At 31.9% G+C, this 21,807-nt stretch overlaps 1 protein-coding gene across 3 annotated transcripts in view; it reads right to left on the bottom strand.

Moving 5' to 3' along the window:
- Nucleotides 1-711: 711 nt before the first annotated feature.
- LOC127723202 (uncharacterized) overlaps nucleotides 712-21,807 on the bottom strand; it is a 46,977-nt gene continuing 25,881 nt past the window's right edge. For all 3 annotated transcript variants that reach the window (XR_007991943.1, XM_052229732.1, XM_052229737.1), the window contains 3 exons: nucleotides 9,633-9,850; nucleotides 4,683-4,891; nucleotides 712-975 (listed from right to left, as the gene is read on the bottom strand). Coding sequence is in view for 2 of the 3 variants with exons in the window: in XM_052229732.1 (XP_052085692.1) it covers nucleotides 4,717-4,891; nucleotides 9,633-9,850 (393 nt within the window). In the remaining variant the exon portion in view is untranslated. The remainder of the gene's footprint in view (nucleotides 976-4,682; nucleotides 4,892-9,632; nucleotides 9,851-21,807) is intronic.

Here is a 21,807-nt window from a genome sequence, read left to right as displayed (position 1 = left end):
ATTGTTTTGTTTTATAAATAACGCAGTTAGTTTCCCGTTTGAATTGTTTCATTGTTTATATATCGGGGCCTTTTATGGTATATAAAGTATGAGTTTTTCTCATTTTCTAAGGCCGTACGGTTGCTTATACTTGCTTACATATACTTAATTGAACTCTTGTAGATAGGTGTCTCATTGCCGTATCTCCTTATTTTTATATTGGAACCCGAAAATTAACTATAACAAATTATCAGAGTTTTGCTAACTTTTTTAATTTAGTTGGTCAACATACAATGTAAGTCTAGTTTCAGTCTGATCAAGGTTCATTTTCTATGTCAGATATTTTTTAACTTTTTTTTATCAGTTTATTAAATGTGGAATAAGTCGATTACATGCCATCTTAAGTCTGAAGGTGATAAAGAGAGATTTCATTACACCTTAAAGTATATTATGCAAGCATTGTGTTAATTAACAAAGGATTTAGATAAAGGCGTATGTTTGTTTATATAAAAAATAAGGAGATGTGGTATGATTGCCAATGAGACAACTATCAACAAAATTTTAAATTAAGTGGATGTAAGCAATTATCGGCAACAGTACGGCCATCAACAATGAGAAAAACCAATACCGTATAGTCGGCTATAAAAGGCCCCGAAATGAGTTATTGAAACAATTCAATTGAGAAAACCAACGTCCTAATTTATAACATAACAATCTAGGATGTTTGTGACATACTTTATTGACAAAAAGGTAAGTTTTGTGAATTATGTTAATAATACTCCTGGGTTGTAAATTGTAATGTTGTTTGTTGTTGTTGAAACTGAAGAAACTATAATAATTATCAGACAATGATTGTAATATAAATATGATAAAGTTGTTGAATTCTGACATTTGACTAATTTAGATAGGACATGGTAAAAGTTGTCATATTTATAGCAGCAAACATATCTGATTGATCATTGTGAATGGAGATCACCTTGTCTTTATTTCCAAAACCTGAAACATTGTAAAGATTTCAATTCATATCATGTTGTCATTTCAGCTGTATTCTTAACATTGTCATATAAGTGGTGGTTTGGCTAGCCATAAAACCAGGTTCAACCTACCATTTTTTCTTAAAATGTCCTGTACCAGGTCAGGAATATGGCAGTTGTTATCACACAGTCCGTTTCGATGTATGTGTTCGTTTGCTTTTGTTTCTGTTGTTCCGTTGTTTTCCTCTTACATTTGATGTGTTTCCCTCGGTTTTAGTTTGTTACCCGAATTTGTTTTTGCTTAATCAAATTATGACTGTTGAACAACAGTTGCTTTTTTTAAGACAAACTAACACTTTGACAACATCCTGTTCTTATACTGTTCCTCTGATTGATGATTGACTTTTTAAACGATGAAAGGCAAATTCCGTTGACAGATATGGTATTAATGTGTTTTCCATTGCATCTCCCAGTTATTTTTATAAATGTAAAGTAATGTCTATGGGTATGAAAAATCTTTGTTCCCACTATTCAAAGACTTGTTAACCACATTCTTAAAGGTTTAGATGGCTCTTCTGGTTATGTTAATTATATCACTATCTACAGTGATTCTTTGTGTCATTGTTTACAACAAATACGTACATTTATTTTGAAGACTGTTGAAAGTAAATTTAACAATTAATGTAGTTGAATGTGATTATTATCAAGCAACTTTCAAAATTGTTATGCCATGCATGTATGTTATTGGGGAACATATCATTTCAAAAGTTAAAGTAATGCATGATTTAAATAAAAATAACTGATTATTTCGTAGTTTACCTTCATATGGATCACCAAGCTCAAAAGTTTGAAAACTAGGAATATATAAATACATGGAAACCTTATGACCAAAAGTGACATTGAAAGAATAGTCAAATTCATCTTAGGTCAAATGTGCATGATGTTGTTTGAACCTTAGTTTTTAAGACTTACTTTATCAAAAGAGAGAAATATTAGAAAAAAACATTTTATAAATGATGTCACTACCGAAGCACTGAACACTTCAGTCTCTTAGTAACAACTTAATATTATTGGAACGGCTGAATATTACCAAATACTTTTCTCATGGAATCTTTAAATCTATAACTTTGAAAAAAATTAAAAGAGTTATCTTAGCCCAAATATTGCCTTTAAGTTTATCATTATTATAAAATAAAAGTTACAATTTTGCTCTGAAATATATTGTTTTATAAAGCATTACTGCTAAGTAAATCAAATCTTCATAAAATAAAAAAGACATATCCAAAGGTCATGTACCTGTTTGAAAGGTAGCAAAAACGATGACATTTGTAGGACCTTAAAGCTGTAGGAAAACTTTGACCGCAGCATTCAACATGCAACGAGGTGACAAAGTTTATATTGAAACCTTAGATACAACAATGTCCTGGATAAATCTATGACAACTATTTTTTGTAGAATTAGTAATATTTGGGTCCGATTCAAAATATATTGGAATATAAGGAATGGTCAATGTTGCAACAGGAGACTTGAATTAATCTTCAGGCTTGTAATTGATGCAAGCACTGTTTCCATTGGTTCAATACCCTTACAGAACGACGAGGATGTTATTGAATATCATGTATTGTTTTTGTCTACGAAGTTTGATAAACATCAGAAAAGTAAGTCCACTATTCAGAGAGAATGTTTTAAGTATAATTTCTGTCTTTGCAACCGTTTGATGTTCACTTAAATATATCATATTGACCTGTAACTGTATAAACGGTGCACAAGTCTTTTGCGTTCATACACAAAACGAAAAAGAAAAATCAGAGAATATTAAATTGATAATTAACAAGAAATAAATTTTAAAATAAAACATTCCACAGTCAAAGATAACGTCATTGCTGACGCATTTTAAAGAGTATATAAACTAAATATTGCAAATATGGAATATTTTTGTCATAGACATTACCAGCTTCGTATTATTTTCCCAAATTATTGATTATTTCTGTGATGAATACCTGAGTTATGTCAGAATCTCTTTTTTTCAGAATGTTTCATGTTAACTTTTTTTATTAAATAAGCTGATTTGTCAAAAATGACCAATGAAATGACACAGGAGCATTATCACAACGAAGCCATAAATACCAGAATTGTTACATGCAAATTCAGCATTTTTCATGTTCCCGATAGCTATTTATTGTAGGAAATTTAATTCCAATTGACAAGGTATACTTTGCAGACATATATCGCTATATATTTATACTGCCTGAATGTTTTAAGATATCATCCTGCATTTATATAACTGTACACTCAAGATGAGTATTATCCTTTGCGTATTGTGATTTATTTAACACCTCCAAAATTGAAACCTGATTTTTACAGCAGATGTAAGATCAGGGAATTTATATATTTCCAATGCTAGGCAATATTGTCGTGGAAGAAGGAGGAAGAGTACAAGTTCGAGTCTCATTTTGAGAGCAATAAAGAATACGTTCAACTGTTATATTGCTTGTTTGAATTTCTAGACACACTTATTATAACACAGGCACTTGTCTCAAAAAAAGTACCTATATATTTTATATAACACAATGAACTTAACTCGATTTTTGAAAAATGTCACCGGTCGCAAACTTCCGCTATATTTCAATTCTGCGGTTGTCTATCCCACTGAAACTTATTATATCGTACATCTAGATTAAAGTACATACGTAATGCTGTATATCACGCTTATTTCTGTTGACAAATCATTTGGAAGAGGCCTTTCAAGTATGTCAACCGTAATTTATTTCGTCTTCTAACAGCCAAATGGCAATTCTTTCGGAGACAAGTGCCAGTGAATTATAATACGTTATAAAAAAATATAATAAAAATTGTTATAGAACATCTGTTTTACATATGACCACGGATATGTTCCAACTGTCATAACCACAATCCCGTCCTATTTGTCTCAAATGTGAACTACCGAGTAAGACTTGTCATCGGGGTTGTAAATATATGAGCAACACAAGGGGTGTCACATGGGAAGCAAGATTCGCTTACCCTTCCAGCGCCCATGAGATCACCCCCTGTTTTCTTCGGTTTCATGTTGCTCTGTTTTTAATTTCCTCTGTTGTGTTTTGTATACTGTTCGTCTTTTGGTAGATTTTGTTTTGTTTTTAAATTATCAATTTGAGTTTCCTTTTCGTATCTTCTACCTCTCTTTCAAGGTGCCTGAGCTTACACGTCTACAATTCGTCATCAGAATTTGATCGTTTGAAAAATTTACTAAGAGTCGATTTGCTCTGAATAAAAATATTTTATATAAAAGAAGAATTTGCGATAATGAATTGATCGATCGCAGTTGTAATATAAATTCATTTCATTGCAAAACAAGTTAAACTGTCGAGTTTCCAATCACTTCAGATACACATCAAATATCCATCATTGTGTTGACACACATTATATTGTACTTTTATCAAAATATGCACTGAATTTTCCAAATATCTTTTCATTTATCGGATTGATAACATTTTTGTGATGAAGAAAAGAAGAAGAAGAAGAAGAAGAAGAAGAAGAGGAAGAAGAAGAAGAAGAAGAAGAAGAAGAAGAAGACGAAGAAGAAGAAGAAGAAGGTTATAGTAGAAAAAGAACATACAAAAACAGATCAACAACAACAAAGACGAAGGCTACACTAGGAAGTACATAATTCGATCTAAATTAGCTAAGTCAAATATAAAGCATTAATAAATACTGAAATAATATATTTACAAGTTCGTCTTTCTTTGAAACCATACGCCGATTATTATATTTTACATCTTTGTTTAGCCGCAACAACTCTGGCGTATAATTTTGGCATTATTCTTATCATTTTAGTATCTCTATATTTTGGGAATGTCATGCAGTCACCCGGAAAAATATTTAATTTGCTGCATTTTCTGTAATGATGCAGGATAACATTGTGAGATCGAAGCCAAATCCTGTAAATAGAAAAACACTAAAAACAAAGAAAACATATATTGTCTTTGTAGTGTTGTACATAAATCTTCCAAAAGAAATAAGAAAAAATTACGTCTAATATATCATTGTTTCAAAGGAGTGTCGGACTTTTAGCAGGTTTAACTCAGTTATTAAAGAGAAACTTACCGAAACGCATTCTAACACAATTGATAAAAGCAGACGCACTACCAGCGTAGAATAGGAGAAGTTAAAACTTAGCCTCATTTACTTTTACGGTGACCTGAGTCTCTGATGGAGAGTTGTCTCATTGGCTGTCACACCATATCGTCTTTTTTTTTTGTATAGTTGAACATTTATGAAAAACTAGTGAACTACGACATGTATTTTTGACTTTGATGAATCAAGTTATTGGGTACCTGAAGTTGTTCGTGCAGCTGGTTTTTTCCGACTATAGAATAATAAGATTTCGATACTTGCTAAAGCAGCTCTTGAATATACATGTTGTACTTATCTTAATTAAATGATATTAGGAATCTCTATATTGCATCATTCTTAATGTCTAGATCTTTTACACCTCACCAACTTGAAGGATTTAAAAACAATGGATTGTTTAAACAATAATCTAAGTTTTCGAATTAAACATGTCAGGGTTTCCGCCAGCGGTCGCCATTTTCGCATTTTGCGAAAAAATTAAAATTGTGACAACAAAAAACAATACTGGCGAAAGACATGTAACGGTTCGACTTTGTCCATCTTGTTTATTGTTTTGAAGTTTCTCGGAGTTTTCCTTGATCAGACAATACTGGGATTTCACCTTGAACTCGTCACGCTTTACGATTTTGATAGGAAATCACTAGTCAGCTATCGGTAACAATGGACAAATTAATAAATGTGTTCATTGTTTATTGAAATTGTGTGGTTAAATGGCGCCATTTGTCAGGTAAACGATTGTTTTGACAAATTTGATATAAATAATGGTTTTTGGCACATACTTACAATTTCTCGTCCAATTAAATTGCTTGAATTTGCATTCTAAGTTTCATAGTACATATTTTTTCCGTGTACTAAGTAACTATGAATGAATGACCACATGGGTAATATTTCATTGTATTGCCTTTGGCTATTTTGGAATAAAACTCTGTGTCCCAAATTAAAAAAAAAGATGTTTGTAATTAGTTTCCACATTGATTTTACTATATCCTGCTATTAAAATTTTTGGTTTTTAAAAATATTTTTGATAATTGCAAGTTGTTATTCTTTATTTTTGCAAGTTTTTATCCTTTAAATAAAGAATAACAAACGTGGCCCTTAATACCTTGATTAGAGTACAACGCTATCTTATAATTGATGTAATTAAAAATCCATGCGATTACTGTGTACACAAACCAGTAAAAAAGTATGTTCTATGAAACCTTGTGAAGTGAACTTAAGTCAACTTATAAGGATTTTTTTTTACTTTCTTAAAGAACTTGATCCATATCATTATGAATTGAAAAACCGTGATAATGTATGAAGGGAATGTTCGACCTATATGTATATATATATATTTTCTGATAAAGCTTTAAGTTTTTATTTTGAAATAAAAAAAAAAACTAAAATCTTTGATCTTTTTGTAGTTGCTTTTTAATACCTATCCGCTATGGGCACATATAACTGTTTTTTTCAAATCTATTATCGCTTTAGTTTAACTTTGAAATTAAATAATGTTTTTAAAACTTGTAAAGCTTCCGCTGCAATTTAATCATATATGCCAGTTTTTGGTCCATTTATTTTGTTATCTTACAACGAAAAGAGGAACATGTAGTAAGACACTGCGTTATATCAATATACATACTTACACCAGCAGCTATCATCTTTTCATTCTGGAGTCAAAAGACTTTTAAAATCACAAGTTTTATGTGAGATTGAAAAATAAACCGTTATTTTCTCAATTCGTGTATAATGCATTTATAAACTTATCATCTGGTAAATTACTGCCACTGAGTAAATTTACAAAACATGAAACTTAGTAAATGAACTCTGTTTGACAAACTCCTGTCATACAACTAGTCAACCAAAATCAATTGACTAATCAAAAGATTACTCGAGTTGTAAATATGAGCTAAATAAGATAGTCTTTGAAAAGGTATATACTATGAAATTAAGTGCTCGAGACAAGCCCCTCGCTCTAAATTGCATAGTATATGTACAAGCCTTTTCATAGACTAACCGATACGTAGTGGACTTCACAATCGTTTAATCGACGCATGTGTTTGAAACATATGTTTACGTCTCAAACTTTTCTTTAACGATGGTTCAGAAAAGAACACTGTTGATTTTAAGAAAAATGTTCAAAAGTATGAAAAATCTCTTCCGTCTTTATCCTTTAACTAGACGGCAAGTATCCAAGATGAATCCCGTATTACCAGAAATCAAAAAAGATGATTTCATTATTTATATTGCAATTTTACAGTATCTTTAAAAGAGGAAACTAGAAATGTTTATTATTATTAATGAGTGTTAGTTTATTACAGTCTAGGTAAAAATAGAAATGTAAAATTGTAATAGATGAGACAATGATGCTGCAAACGGATTTTTTTTTCTTGGTAGGAAGGAAAATTGTAAACGAAAAAATGTTTATTTTAGTTCGGGAAAAAATATCGAAAGTGGCGAAAAAAATATCGTTTTGGCGAAAGAGGTCGCGACAAAAAAATGACCCAGGGGAAATCCAGAACATGTATATATGTCATTAAATGATATCTGAATATTAAACCAATATTATATGTATCATGTCAACTTGAAGATATGCATCAACGACAAATTTTGAAGCAGAACTTTAAATAAAAAGAATATATAAAGAGCGAAAAAAAATAAGATTGTTACATTAGGTTTAAATTCTCTCGAAAAAAGTGTCAGTAAACTATCATAGACATGATACGCACTAAGATTTTGCAAGTGTCGGCGGATTCAAATTTTAAAAAAAAACGAGAAAATGTCAAGGGGACAGTAAAAATAACAAAGTCTAATAAAAACAGACAACAAAAAAGATTTAAAAAACATTAATAAAGCATTTCACAGAATACGTAAACAAGTTTTATAGTTGTGAAGAGGCAAATGTTTTTCATTACGTTTCGTCCTGAGGCTACAGGTGGGTACAGACCAAGCATGACCAAGTGAACGCACTTAACGCCATGTGCACATGTTTCGCTTGTCAACTTTAATTTTCTATTTTACTCTGTGTCCGTTTAGTTAGTTGTAAACTTTTTTTTTATACAGATTTCACAAATTAATTTTTGCTTGCAGTTGAAAGTAAACAGGAGTTTACTACATATTTCAAACGTTTATTTTGTACGCGCACTTGCATTTTTGAAATTGAATGCGCGTTTACTTTGCGCTTAATTAATTGTGCGAATTATAAAATAAACTACATGATTTTGAACATTTCTTTATTTTGTAATAGTAACTTTCAACTTAATATTTACGTATATACGTATATATAGAACCACAACAATTAAGAAACACTCCTAATTCTAAATATTAACCTTTATTGATATATTACTACATGTTTCAAATATCGATTCACAAAAAAGTTTTTAAATGTTATGCCAAAACTAAATACTGAAAATCTATATGTACATTTAAAATTATGTTTTATACAGTATTATGAGTAAGTGGTCAACATTCTTTACGGCAGATTTAACTGGGTCATGCTTCAAGAAATATAACAAACGACAAAGTATAGAAAAAGTTTGTTCCATGCCGTAGCACATTATCTTTGCATCTAAAAAGTTAGTTATTGATCAATTTATATATAGAGATGCAGTTTATAAAAGATACAACTCTAATCAGCTTTAATTTTGAAATAAATTACATGCGAACTGAATTATAAGTCTAATTTCAATGATAATTTCAATGGGATCACATCAGTTCACGACACATTCATTTTCATTTATTTCACAATCTAGCAAATCATTACTGAAAACTATTTAAATAAACGAGTTCACTGTTTCTTGTCAAAATATTAGGTACATGAAAATCCAATAGTAAATTTGTAAAATTAAAAAAAAAGAAGCGTAGATACCCCTCACAAAAAAAACCGCCTAATTATTGTCGAAGAAAAACAAGAAATCTTAAAGTTCTGTTTATTTTTCATTTATTTTCCTAGAGTTTCACAAATAATGGCAAATGAAAAAAATCGCATCCCACTTGTATGACTGTTATTCCTACATGTAGTACAATGAGGTCGAACTTAACAAAAGAGCATGCATATATACACATTACTCAAGTTATGAAAAACAATGTGAAATCTGGGTTTTATAATCTCTGTCAGAAAAAATAAAAATATTAGAAAAAAGTTCATTTCGATGTCATGTAAAATTCTAAGTGTTAACGCTGTTAATTGTCGTTCCCTTAGTTAACGGGTTTAACTTCGTACTTTATTTGACCTTTAAACATTTTTGATTCGATCGTCACTGATGAATCTTTTGTAGACGAAACGCGTGTCTGGCGTACAAACTTTTAAGCATGGTATCTAAAATGAGTTTATTTAGAGTAAAATATCAACTTTATTCAGAACTAAATTAATAAAATGCACGGGTTTTGTGATGTTACATTACTTTTATTCTTTTCAAGAGTCTTTTTATGTAGCTCCTTAATCTTATATACCCGAACCTCAATTTCAAACAGTCAAGCGAAAATCGATAAAATTATTCGAACTTTCATTCAATTTGATAATAAGCTTATTTGACATACAAGTTTCTTTGGTGTTGGTAATATACATACCTTTTGTATCCATTCCTTGGCCAAATTTTATGAGTATCAAGCGTGTCTGTTCTGTTTGGCAAATAGATATTTTTATGTCGATCTGAAACTGGGTAGGTTCTTTTAATGTATTTACTGGTTAGCAACGGTTCTACTCCTGATACTCCCCAATCCATTATGAAGAAAGACACATTCAGGGTGAAGGCAGCAGCATCCAGATAAGAGGGTAATAACTCCGACTATGAATGTAAGAGTAAATTAACGATGATGATAATACAGACGATGGTGATAATGATGATGAGGAGGAGGAGGACTTGGAGGGTCACAGTCGTTTGTTGATAATCGCCCTAATTTTATACCATTTAACAGTATGAACTAGAATACAGTCGTGTCCAGGATCCTCCTTGTACACATTTGAATCGATAATAACTGACTGCAATTATGGCTTTAACTTATTAATTGGAATATACCAATATGTACCAGCAGATTCCTGGGCTTGTATACATTTCTAGGATGTTACTAAAAGTGTTACACAAAATGAATGAAATAAAAAGCATTTATCAATTCTTAATAATAAATACAATAAACAGGTACAAACACAATTTTATAACTGACGGAAATATTTTTTGGAATGGTTTATCTATTACAATATTTCTGACTTTTCGTTTACGGCGTTTTGTTGAGCAACCAATTTTTTGTTGAAGCTACGGCGAGTGTTGTATGGGTTTGCACATTTGCAGGCAGCAACCAAATAGTATTTGGTGTTTAAATTTTGAATCTATACATGATTTGCGAAATTTCCAAGAAATAATGAGGTGTATTTGAATTAATTGTTGACTGCTGTGTACTGTCATCAGTATCAAGTGGCAAATATTATTTGTATATTCGATGCAAAGACGTATTGATGAAATATGGCGTATTATAGCTTTCTTTGTGTTTACCTTTTCAAAGCGTGTGGTTGAAGGAGAAACAGCAAATTCAAATGTTCACGTCAGAGTTTTTATCTACCTCGCTTGAGGAATGCACACTGCCACAAGACAAGCGAATTTCAATTGATAAAACATTACATGCTTGTCGCGATTGTGGAAACTATATGTCAATCGGAGACCGAACGGTACCATTTTTTATTTTTTTATTTGTTCCGTCAATCTCAATTTCAACAGTGTCACTCAGTTTTACATTTGTCTTTGTAATTTATGGTTTCAACCTCTGGTAAATTCTACAGAAAGTCTACGCTTTGCTCGTCCCATATGATAGACATATGCTGAATATATGGGCACATTGTGTTTAGATTCATTCATAGTAAGAACACTCACAAAAACAGTGTCAACAGAATAGTTTGCACTATAATGACTAGTATCTGAAATGATTTTAGACAACATACTAATAATTTAAATATTAATTTGATTTTACTTAGTAAGATCAATTTCAATGATGTATTACGCGAACGTATATAACTATGACTGTTTATATAGTACAATCAAGGATCCTCCAAGATCAGATTTACATATTTCAATCATAATAAGTAGGTATTGCAATTTGGATTAGTATGATTTTTTTTTTATAAAAGAGGTAACTATAGTTTACCAATATTCAAACATAATGTATCGATAAACAAGACAAACAAACAAAAATTGTGGGACTCGAAAAGGAGCAAAACCAGACTCGTCGACAGGCTACAAGTTTCCTGCAATGCAAGCATCACCCGCCATGTGAATCCACACTTAGTCAAAATGTTGCAATCTGGAATAGGACGCAATCTGTAAAATTAGGGATTAGAAGACTATTCAAGTATATTTAGCTCGAAAAATTGCAACACATGTAACTGGTGAGTTGAGACACAGACCTATCGCATCGGTCAATCAATTCTTGATGATGACACAGTAAAACTTATGTAGTATCGAGTTTTGTCGTTCTTCTTTATTCTGATGCAGCAGTTTTTGTGTCAGAAGCATATCCCTGCTAAAGAAGTTCGTATAGTTTAAAAATAAATGAGCGTAGCTTATCAATGGTATATGTTAACGCCATACGATGTGGCAGAGGGTGTTTTACTGTTGAAAAATAGAAAGTTGATAATTAGAAAGTTGAAATCATCAAGTTTGTCATAGATTCTACACATTCTCTTCACAAAATACGGGTTCTTGATCAACATGAATTCAGAATTTCACTGTACCTAAACAATCTAGCTTTCAAATTATACACTACTGTACCTGATACATTAATCAACAACTCTTTTATAATACAGAAACCATTGAACTGTACACAATATTTTCCTCTATGTACGTTTGGTAATAACAGTTTTTTTCACCATTTGATATAACAAGCAATCAATATTACAATTCTGTTTTTCATTCCATGTATCGACATATATTTTACTAAACAGCGCAAAAATCAAAATGTTAGTTAGGCCACTTTGAAATTGTTCTTTAGAGCTTAGTTGATTACATGCATGAATACCTGTTTATGGTGAAGCGACCAATACGACCTGTGGAAATGACTCCATGGAACTGGAATGTGCAATTCTCAGACTGCTGTCTCCTAAATATCAGTATCCTTAGCATACTCAATTGATTGGGAGTTTATGCTGAACAAATCCATAAAGACATGGAAACACAAGTACATGTTTAAATTGAGCTCGTTCAACTCATTCCCGCTTGACATATATATTTTTATCGTCTAGAAATTTAGGTGAATGATCAAAATGGTATAAAGCTATATAAACAAACACTTTTTAGTAGATTATAGAATTGTATAATCATGGTTTATAGATGAGTAGTTCGAATCCATTTAATAGTGTTGTTTATTTCCTTAACCCGCCTCTGCATCTTCCATAATAGATAGCTTGCAGGCATCATAAAAGTTTGATAAAGAGTTCACGCAAACATGAACAGGTCAGTTAAGTTGCATGCTTCAAATTTCGGAGTATGTATCACGTGGGAAACAGGTGGATCACAGTCTTAGTTAATATCTCATTGTGTAAACATCTTTTCAAGCATCTTCTCAAAACAACCGCCATCAACCCCCACCTTATGATTCACCTATAATATTTCAACGACAGGGGGAAAAACTCAATAAATAAACCTTTTGAAATATTTCACTTGTTATTCAAAAGTTTCATTCATTTTCAAAGCATCGTTCATCCAACATCTCCAACTTCAACTCAACACCTTAAAACATTGTATCCAACCGTCAGGCGGGGGTTTAACCATTGCCACGCATGGGCCGTCAGATGAAGCTTCGCTTTGTCATTGTTTTTTTTTTATTTGCGTTGAGCGTAGTGGCTTGTCAGCTGGTGTACTTTCCACGAAAGACCCGGTTGCTGACAAAGTCCTGGAGAAAAATTATCTTTCTGATATTTGAGTGATTAACCTAGGCCAAAATTTAATTCTTAGTTTTATGTTCTCCCATTTATTTGTATTGTAGTCATGTCATGTAATGTTGTCATTTTAATGTTATATTTAACATTGCCGTAAAAGCGGGAGATTTGGCATGCCACAAAACCAGGTTAAACCCACCATTGTTTTCTTAAAATGTCCTGTACCAAGTCAGGAAAAAGGCCATTGTTATATTATAGTTTGTTTCTGTGTGGTTTACATTTTAATGTTGTGTTTTTGTTGTGTCGTTGTTCTCCTCTTATATTTGATGCGTTTCCCTCAGTTTTAGTTTGTAACCCGGATTTGTTTTTATCTCTATCGATTTATCAGTTTCGAACAGCGGTATACTACTGTTGCCTTTATTTTTTATATTCATAATAAATATTTTGCATTATACTGTATCGTATCTGTAGTATCACTGGATTCATGAAGTTATTATTGAAATCTGCAGTCTGACAGTACACTATATTCACAATGATCAGACAGGACCCTTTAAAATTTATTACCTCGGTTGTAACAGATGTTAACGGTCAACATGGTTCCGCTAATGACTATACCAGCACATTAAGAATTTTCACATATTGACATCTTGCGAATATCTTATATATAAATCAATAATACTTTTTGTAATGTATTGTTTTATTGATTAGATTATTACAGAGATTGCAATTTCGACTTAGATAATTACACATCTATCGTAGGTAAAAAAAAACTCCATAACATTGAACGCATGGTACAATCGCCAGTAAAACCAGTGTCACAGTTTTTAATACTACTCACAAACCTTTCAGTGAAGTTTTTATTGTTATTCAACGCAAAAATATTTTCTAAGATACCTTGGATGTTCTCATTTCACAAAGGATCTCTTTTCTTTACTTATTGTACCCCGTACTTATTAACCCGGTGTAGGTCTTTAAGTTGGGGTTTTATTTACTAAACCTTGACTAATTAGACACGCCTCCTAGGAATTAGGGGGTCCAAAATAGGATTGTAAATAGAGCAATCCAGAAAAAAATCAGCATTTACAATTTTAAAGTGCATTTGATCACCTCCAGTTAAATATTAGACGATATTGAAGTTCAAATCTATCCGGAACCTATAAGAAAATGCCTGCAATGGGAATTGATATGCACAAATCTCAGTTACTTACAAATTTAAATGGTCTTCATTGCCTTCAAATTTGCTTTCTGTATATTTTTTTGCATCCGTGTATCGTAGAGTAAAAAATATGAAAGGGGGGAGGGGGTGTAAATAGCTTACCTCACGACATAGGTCAAGGCTTATCCTTTTTCTTGTCATGCACAGTTTATACTTTTTTCCAACGCATGATTATATGATTCAAGTGACTAGTGTCTATGTAGGATTATTAACGTTTGTTCTCAGTCGACCCACATTGCATCTCGTCCTAAATATGCATGACATATTTGCAAATGGACGTTTAAGGAGAAATCAATCATTCAGAGGCATCGGATTTAACGTCTTCATTTCAACCGCATTTGGCTGCGTATTTATACATTCCGCACAGACAAACGGATGACCCATTTTAGCAAGGATTTACTGTTGTTCAAGAGAAGTCATGGGCTGACAAATGTGGAAAGGTTGGTAGCGCTAATTGACAAAAATGGGACCGATTTATCATAGCAAGTGTTTGAAGCCCAGTAATAGCGTCATATTTTAATTGCTCAACAAGAAGATATACTAGCCGTTTCATTTCATTTTGCTAGTAAAACGTTAACTTCAGCTTTTCCTTACTCATTTGTCTTTTCCATTTATTATTTGTTTGGAAAACGTAGTCTACAATCTTATAAATGGCTCATTGAGGTGGATAGATGAAGTAACTATCTAGAAAGATTTTATAAAACAGTCTCTGTTAAATTCATTAAAACGGAGTCTACAAACTCATTTAAAATATACATATTGACCCATTACTATCATCAAAGCCTGTTTATTAACCTCAATATATGTTAACAGTGTTGTCGGATTATTGCAGTAGTACCCATGACGTTTACCTTAACATCCATTGAAAAAGTAAAATAAAGTTGTTAATTTCTGTGTCTTTTGTTTTCTTGTGGAGAGTTGTCTCATTGGCAATCATACCACATCTTCTTATTTTAATATGAATACATTGTATCTTTTCCATCAAAGCTAGAGGAAGGGGTGTAAAACCGAGGGGAAATGAAAGGCAATGACTTTTCTATTAAACCGAATTGCGATCACAGTGATGCATGTTGATTCATTTGCAGATCTTGTTCCAGATTATCTTTATCTATTAAAATTTTTGAAAAGGCAAACACGGATTAAAAAAAAAACCTTTAAAGGCAATAATTTCTATAAATAAATCAACAGACGATTAAGTCATTTTTTGCTTTTTTGTAAATCTTGTCTTACGGACTATTTTTCTGTTTCAAGTTCCTTTCTATCTCCAATTGTCTTAATCGAAAACAAAATAAATGGGTAAAATTCGTCATTGAAGGCAACTGATAATTTAAGCCTTATGACTAAAAAATAAAACAACAAAAATACCGAACTCCAAGGAAAATTCAAAACGGAAAGTCCTTAACAATTGGCAAAATCAAAAGCTCAAACACATCAAACGAATAGAAAACAACTGTCATATTCCTGACTTGGTACAGGCATTTTCTTATGTAGGAAATGGTGGATTAAACCTGGTTTTAAAGCTAGCTTAACCTCTCACTTGCATGACAGCCGCATACAATTCCATTATATTGACAACAATGTGTGAACAAAACAAACAGACACAATGTGTCTCGCCTACTTTTGCTGTTGTCCATGTTTTCAGTGTGATAGGGGAATGCACATACTAAATTTACAGTTAATGAAATAAAACGTTTGAAATGTATGAAAAAAATAATGAATACAGTATGCAATCAAATCTATAGATTTATAATAGAGTTGAAACATAAATCTATTGAATGAACAAATGATAAAGAAGATAATTTTTACATTGCTTGATGATTTATCCTTTATTCATCAATAAAATGCATTTTTACAAAATTTACTTCTGGATACTATCTAATGATCCTAAACAAGCATCTGTCCAAGTTTAGTAAAAGTCTAAGGAATATTACCAAAAAATGGACCAAACAGTAAACGTTAGTAATTTACAAAGACAAATAAAAGATGATAAACAACGTAAGTACCTAGAATCTTTACATCAAGATGGATAATTGTCTCATTGGCATACCACATCTTTTTATTTATATATAAATTATGTATTATTTGTGAAGTTGATACGGAATATTTATCAACAGGGTTTTGGTATCTTCCGATGAACTTTTTTCGAAACGAGACGTTCTTTGACATAAGCCTGGTTCGTCAACTAATTGCGCAGACACTGGTGACGTTTAACAAAGTCTGAGTAGAGCTGCAAGCTTTTGAATACCAAATGAGTTGGGAAATGTATATCCCATATGCAGGTGAAGTTGGTATATTGCTACTAAGGTGGGAGATATATTAATGGCAATCAGAAAAGTTTGGATTGTTTATGGAAAGAACATCATCAATATATCTGAATGTGAAATTAACTGATCTGGCTTCTTTGATCGTCTTGTTTTTGACAAGTGTCTGAATGAAATCCGAGTCATATGAAAATAAGAAGAGGTCGGCAAAGAGAGGCGCACAATTCGTTCCCATAGGTGTGATGACAGTTTGTTGAAAAAATCTACGTCCAAGTTCAACAAATATGTTGTCAATAAGAAACTCCAGCATACTGATCACTTGTTCCTCTATGTAGAATGTTTTACCTTTTTGTTCACTATTAACAAAATATGCCGTAAGGTATCCCAAAGTAATAAATTTATAGCCTATGTTACCATTTTTATATTGAAAAGCATTGTTGATTATTTCTTTTAGACGATTTTCCAATTTCACATGCGGAATGGTTGTTGCAAAACCAAAAGTTTTGATAAAATTAATTTCAGAGAAAGATCGAGATTTTAAATTATCCAGAAGTTCTTTAGACTTTTTACTATTGTTAATAACACTACGCTATTAACAGTTTCACAGTATTTCTGAAGACCCTCTTTCACTGCGGACAGAATGTTTGTCAATGTAGTGAACAACTCCTTTGTTGAACATGCAGATGAGCCGGCAATGTACCGTTGTTTGTAAGGAATTTTGCGAAGCGTAGGTATCCGATACAAACAAGGTAAATCCTCAGATTTGCTGTTCAATGAAATGTTCATTGAAGCCATGAAGGACTTATGATTCGCCAAAATCTCATCTTTGTCAAATGATATGTTTTTGTATGCGGGATTACCTGAGTGCTCATTTATTACTTATTATTTTACAAGACACTCGTAGTAGTACGATTTACATACAAAGACAATATTATTTGAAGCTTTGTCCCCAGGAACAACAACATATTTGTCGTGAAGAGATGATAGATATTTCGCAGATTCTTTGTCTCTGAAAACGGACTTTAGTCGATCATTCACAGTTTTATCAGAGACCTGATTGTTTTGACCCATTCTGAAAAAGTGTCTAGTTCAACTTCTTCCCGTTTAGGCAATGCTCTGGCGTAGTCCGCAATGGAATCCATAATTATTTTGAAGTTATGGTTCCAATTAATGTGTTGGGGTTCTCTAAACTTACGACCATGATATATCACCTTTCGAAGATGTGCATGTTGAATTATGTTTAGATCCCCAGTAATAACATAGCCAGAAGGGCTGAAAATATAAGGCGAGTGGGAACAGTCACGTGTCAGAGGGTTTTTTCAGGTATTCTTCTAAATCAAGGTCCTGCAATGCTTGCCTATAGTTAAATACTAAGGAAAATGTATCTATGCATCCTTTGTCAAGTGCATAATCTCTGAAACATTTTAGAAAATTAACCGGCAGTTGAAAAAGAATAGTTCTAATTAACTCCCAGGCGCTTATGAGATGTACTAAGAAGGGATATTTTTACCATGTAAGAAAAAGCTGAGGTCAGGAGTCTCAATATTTGAGAAAATCATAATTTCGGTTTTATCAGGGTTAAATTACTTTATTAAGCCATTTAGAAGACCAAACATCCAGCTCTTTCAGGTTGCGATCGATAACAGATCTAATCTGTTCTCCGTCGTTACCAGAATAACTAAATGATGTGTCATCAGCAAATAGCCGACACAGTGATGAAAGCTTATCAGCAATATCATTAATATATAAGACAAAGAGAAGAGGGCCCAGAATTGATCCCTGGGGAACACCAGATGAAACATTACAAAGGGAAGAAGACGAATTATGCAATACTACTCTCTGTTTTCTATCATATAGATCATCTTGAAACCAATTCAATAAACTGCCGTCAATACCATAAGCTTTCATTTTGCATATAAGGCCTCTATGCCAAACTTTGTCAAAAGCTTCAGAGAAGTCACAGAATACAAAACAATTTATTTCTTTTTTTTTTAAAGATTTTAATATGCAATTATATATTTCTAAAAGTTGATTGACAGTTGATTTTTTAGGAAGAAATCCTGATTGATAATCATAAATTAATTTATTAGCATGTAAATGAGTGTACAAGTGCTTAAACACAACTCTTTTCATAACTTTTCCTACACAACTAATTAAAAATATAGGTCTGTATTTTGAAGGCAAAGATGAATCTCTCTTTTTGAAAATAGGTATTAGATCTTCCAGCTAACTGGATATATGCCCTCTCGTAAAGATTTATTGAATATAATATTGAGCGGAACTGCTACCTTTTCTGGACACACATTTAGCATTTTATAACTGATCACATCAGGGCCAGATGTTTTGTTTGGATCTAATATCTGAATAATATCTATTATTTCTTTTATATTTACTTAGATTTTTGAAAACTTACTTACAGCTTTTGTATCAAATTCGGGTAAATCAATATTTTCTCTATCTAGTTTAGAAATCATACTAAAATATGTGTTTAGCAAACTACATTTCTCCTCATATTCATATACAATATCATTCAGTTCATTATCATTAATAATGTTTTGGAGAGGAGGTATATTTTCTGAACCTGTTTTGGATTTAATCAACGTTTTCAATAATTTCCAATACGTTTTTGAGTTCGAGGGTTTTTTTGATATTACACTATCCAAATTTGTTTCAAAATTTTCTTTGCAAATTTTTTTCATATTATTTTCTTTATTTCTATGTTTTTTGTACTTCGTAATATTGTTTTGACTCTTAAATTTAATTGCTTTTTATCTTAATCTTTCTCGAATTCGAATTTCACGTCTTACGTCATTATTGAACCAGTGTTTGTCATTATGTCGTACAGTTACTAGTTTAGTAGGAATGCATTTTTTAGCTATTTTCAAAAATTCTATTGTAAAAATTTCACACAGCTCATTAGTGTTTTTACTGTTCAGAAGCACTGTATTCCAATCAATTTCGTCTAATTTATCAGCATATTTTAATTTATCAGCCCTATCATATAGCCATATTTCTCTTTTAAAAGATTTAAACTCAGACATTGGACATTCGAGAAATGCGATAGATGCATCATGATCACGAATTTCAGATGGAGTTTTTAGAACATATGAAAAGGAACATGATATAGAGTCACTTATTATAATCGGATCTAACAGAGTGCTACTATAGTCCGTTACTCTAGTAGGTAATTCAATAACGTTAGTTAGATTGAACAAATTTAATGTGTCAATCAGTTTGTTTTTGTGCGTAGTAAGTAAGTCAGAGTTGAAATCGCCCGTAATCAACATCCTCTCATTGACCTGTAATCCCATCCCGATTGCATGATTTAATCGTGTCCAGTAATTATTATCTGAATTAGGCGATCGATAAGTGTAACACAATAAGAAACTTTGACTTTTAACATGGATATTTACAAAAAGGGATTCATCTTCTTTTGTTTCGAGTGCATTAATACGATTGAGTCCAATACCATCTTTAACATATATGAGTAAACTACCACCAAAGCTGTTTCTATCTTTTCTAACTATAGTTGAAGAGACGGAATTAAGTTTTATATCGTCATCAGCAATGTTGGGATCTAAGTGTGTTTCTGACAACGTAATAATATCAAATTCATCACAAAAATTATATAGAAATTTTAGTATGTTTCTTACAGATCTTATGTTGAGACTACAAATGGATATAAAATTCTCTTGTGGTTGTGTTTCGTTCACTCATTACGGGAATTAAGGCCTGGATTTGTTTCAATATTTTCAATAATAAGGATAAAATGAAGTACGTACAACAGACAAATAATGTCTGATCTTGGATTGATTGTTTGTAAAACAGAGAGATTGAAGATGAGGAGACTGCAGCGTAAGCTGATTATAAGTATGTCTAAATAGGAAACCATTTTTATGTGGGATAAAGGTGTGTTTTCTTCTGTTATTAAATATACCTATAGCAGCCCTGTAATCCTGAACGCTGTTATCCATTACATGAATGAGAAGCAACAGGATTTAAAAGAGGACTGCTGTAGGAAAACGTTACCAAACTGACACACATATCATCACCGTCATCATCAGAGGAAAATATAGCAAAGTAAAAAAACAAAAAAAGTTGAAAAATATAAAAGGCCAAAAAATAAGCCTCGCATATATGGAAATCATGATTAAAGAATGAAAATTAGATTCTGTATTATATTTAAAAGAAACTTATAACTCATTGAAAAAACTAATTGGAACTGTAATAATAAAGTAAGAAAATAAAGTATGATTGCCAATGAGACAACTATCAACCAGTGACCAATAGAAATTGCTGTAAGCAGGTTTGGTAATTTTAAGTTTTATAAGTTTTAAATTGGTCCACATTAAGGTCCAAAGGGTCCAAACTAAACTTTGTTTGATTTCATCAAAAATTGAAATCTTCGGGTTCTTTGATATGTTGAATCTAACCATATTTAGATTTTGGATATTGGACCATATAATAGGTAAATGTCAAATATTTAATCATAATCAAACTTCAGAGCTGTATCAAGCTTAAATCGTGTGTCCATACTTGCCCCATCTGTTCAGGGTTCGACCCACACCCTTCACTTCCCCCATACAGAAAAAATAGTTTTGTCTCGAAAGACATCAATTTTTACGCCTCGCTCCGCTCGCCTCAATTGTTAAGATCTAAATCCTAAGTTTCAACATGTTCTTCCAACAGAGTATTTTTCATCTAAAGAAAAAATCAATGAAGGTGTAGTAAATATCAATGAGACCATAACCGGCATTTCCAAATTAAGTTCCCTGAAATCGCAAACAACTTCCACACTTGAAGTTCTAGATCCACTACTGACGCAATATTTTATACTTATACTGTAATAGCAATAAAAATGTAATGCATTTTATTGTTACTACGAACAAAAGTATTTAGAAATGTGTGTGTGTGTAAAGGGGGGGTATGTCTATAGAAAGGGGGATCTTGAATGTATTTTCCTTCTTCAAGGTGGGGACTTGAAAAAATAAGAAATTCCCATAATTTCTCCCACGTCCCCCTCTCCCAAGAAAAGAAAACTACCCTTAGGAGTTGATTTATAATTTCGGTCATGTTTAATTATTTATTTGTAAATCTGGTCTTGTCTATACCTTTTTGGAAGGAAAGGTTTCTCTATAAATAAGTCATCAAGCTAATAGTCAATGAAACAACACAGACTTATAAGAGCCCAAAGTGCCCAAATAAGACCTTTACTAAAGAGCATATTCAGACTGTTTTCATTGCACTATTCTTTTTTTAAATCTATTGTAATTTTCAACATAAACGCAAAATACCAAAAACCGCCGCCGCAAACTGAATCTGAAAATTCACCTGTCAAATTCAAAGGTTAACTCTGGTGGTATTATTTTTTACCAATCGGATCTAAATGAAAGTCTTTTGTAT

The sequence above is a fragment of the Mytilus californianus genome, unplaced genomic scaffold (genome assembly GCF_021869535.1).
Source record: "Mytilus californianus isolate M0D057914Y unplaced genomic scaffold, xbMytCali1.0.p SCAF_1, whole genome shotgun sequence".
Classification (NCBI taxonomy): domain Eukaryota; kingdom Metazoa; phylum Mollusca; class Bivalvia; order Mytilida; family Mytilidae; genus Mytilus; species Mytilus californianus.
Note: the sequence above shows the minus strand (reverse complement) of the source record. Positions and strands in the feature narration are given on the sequence as shown.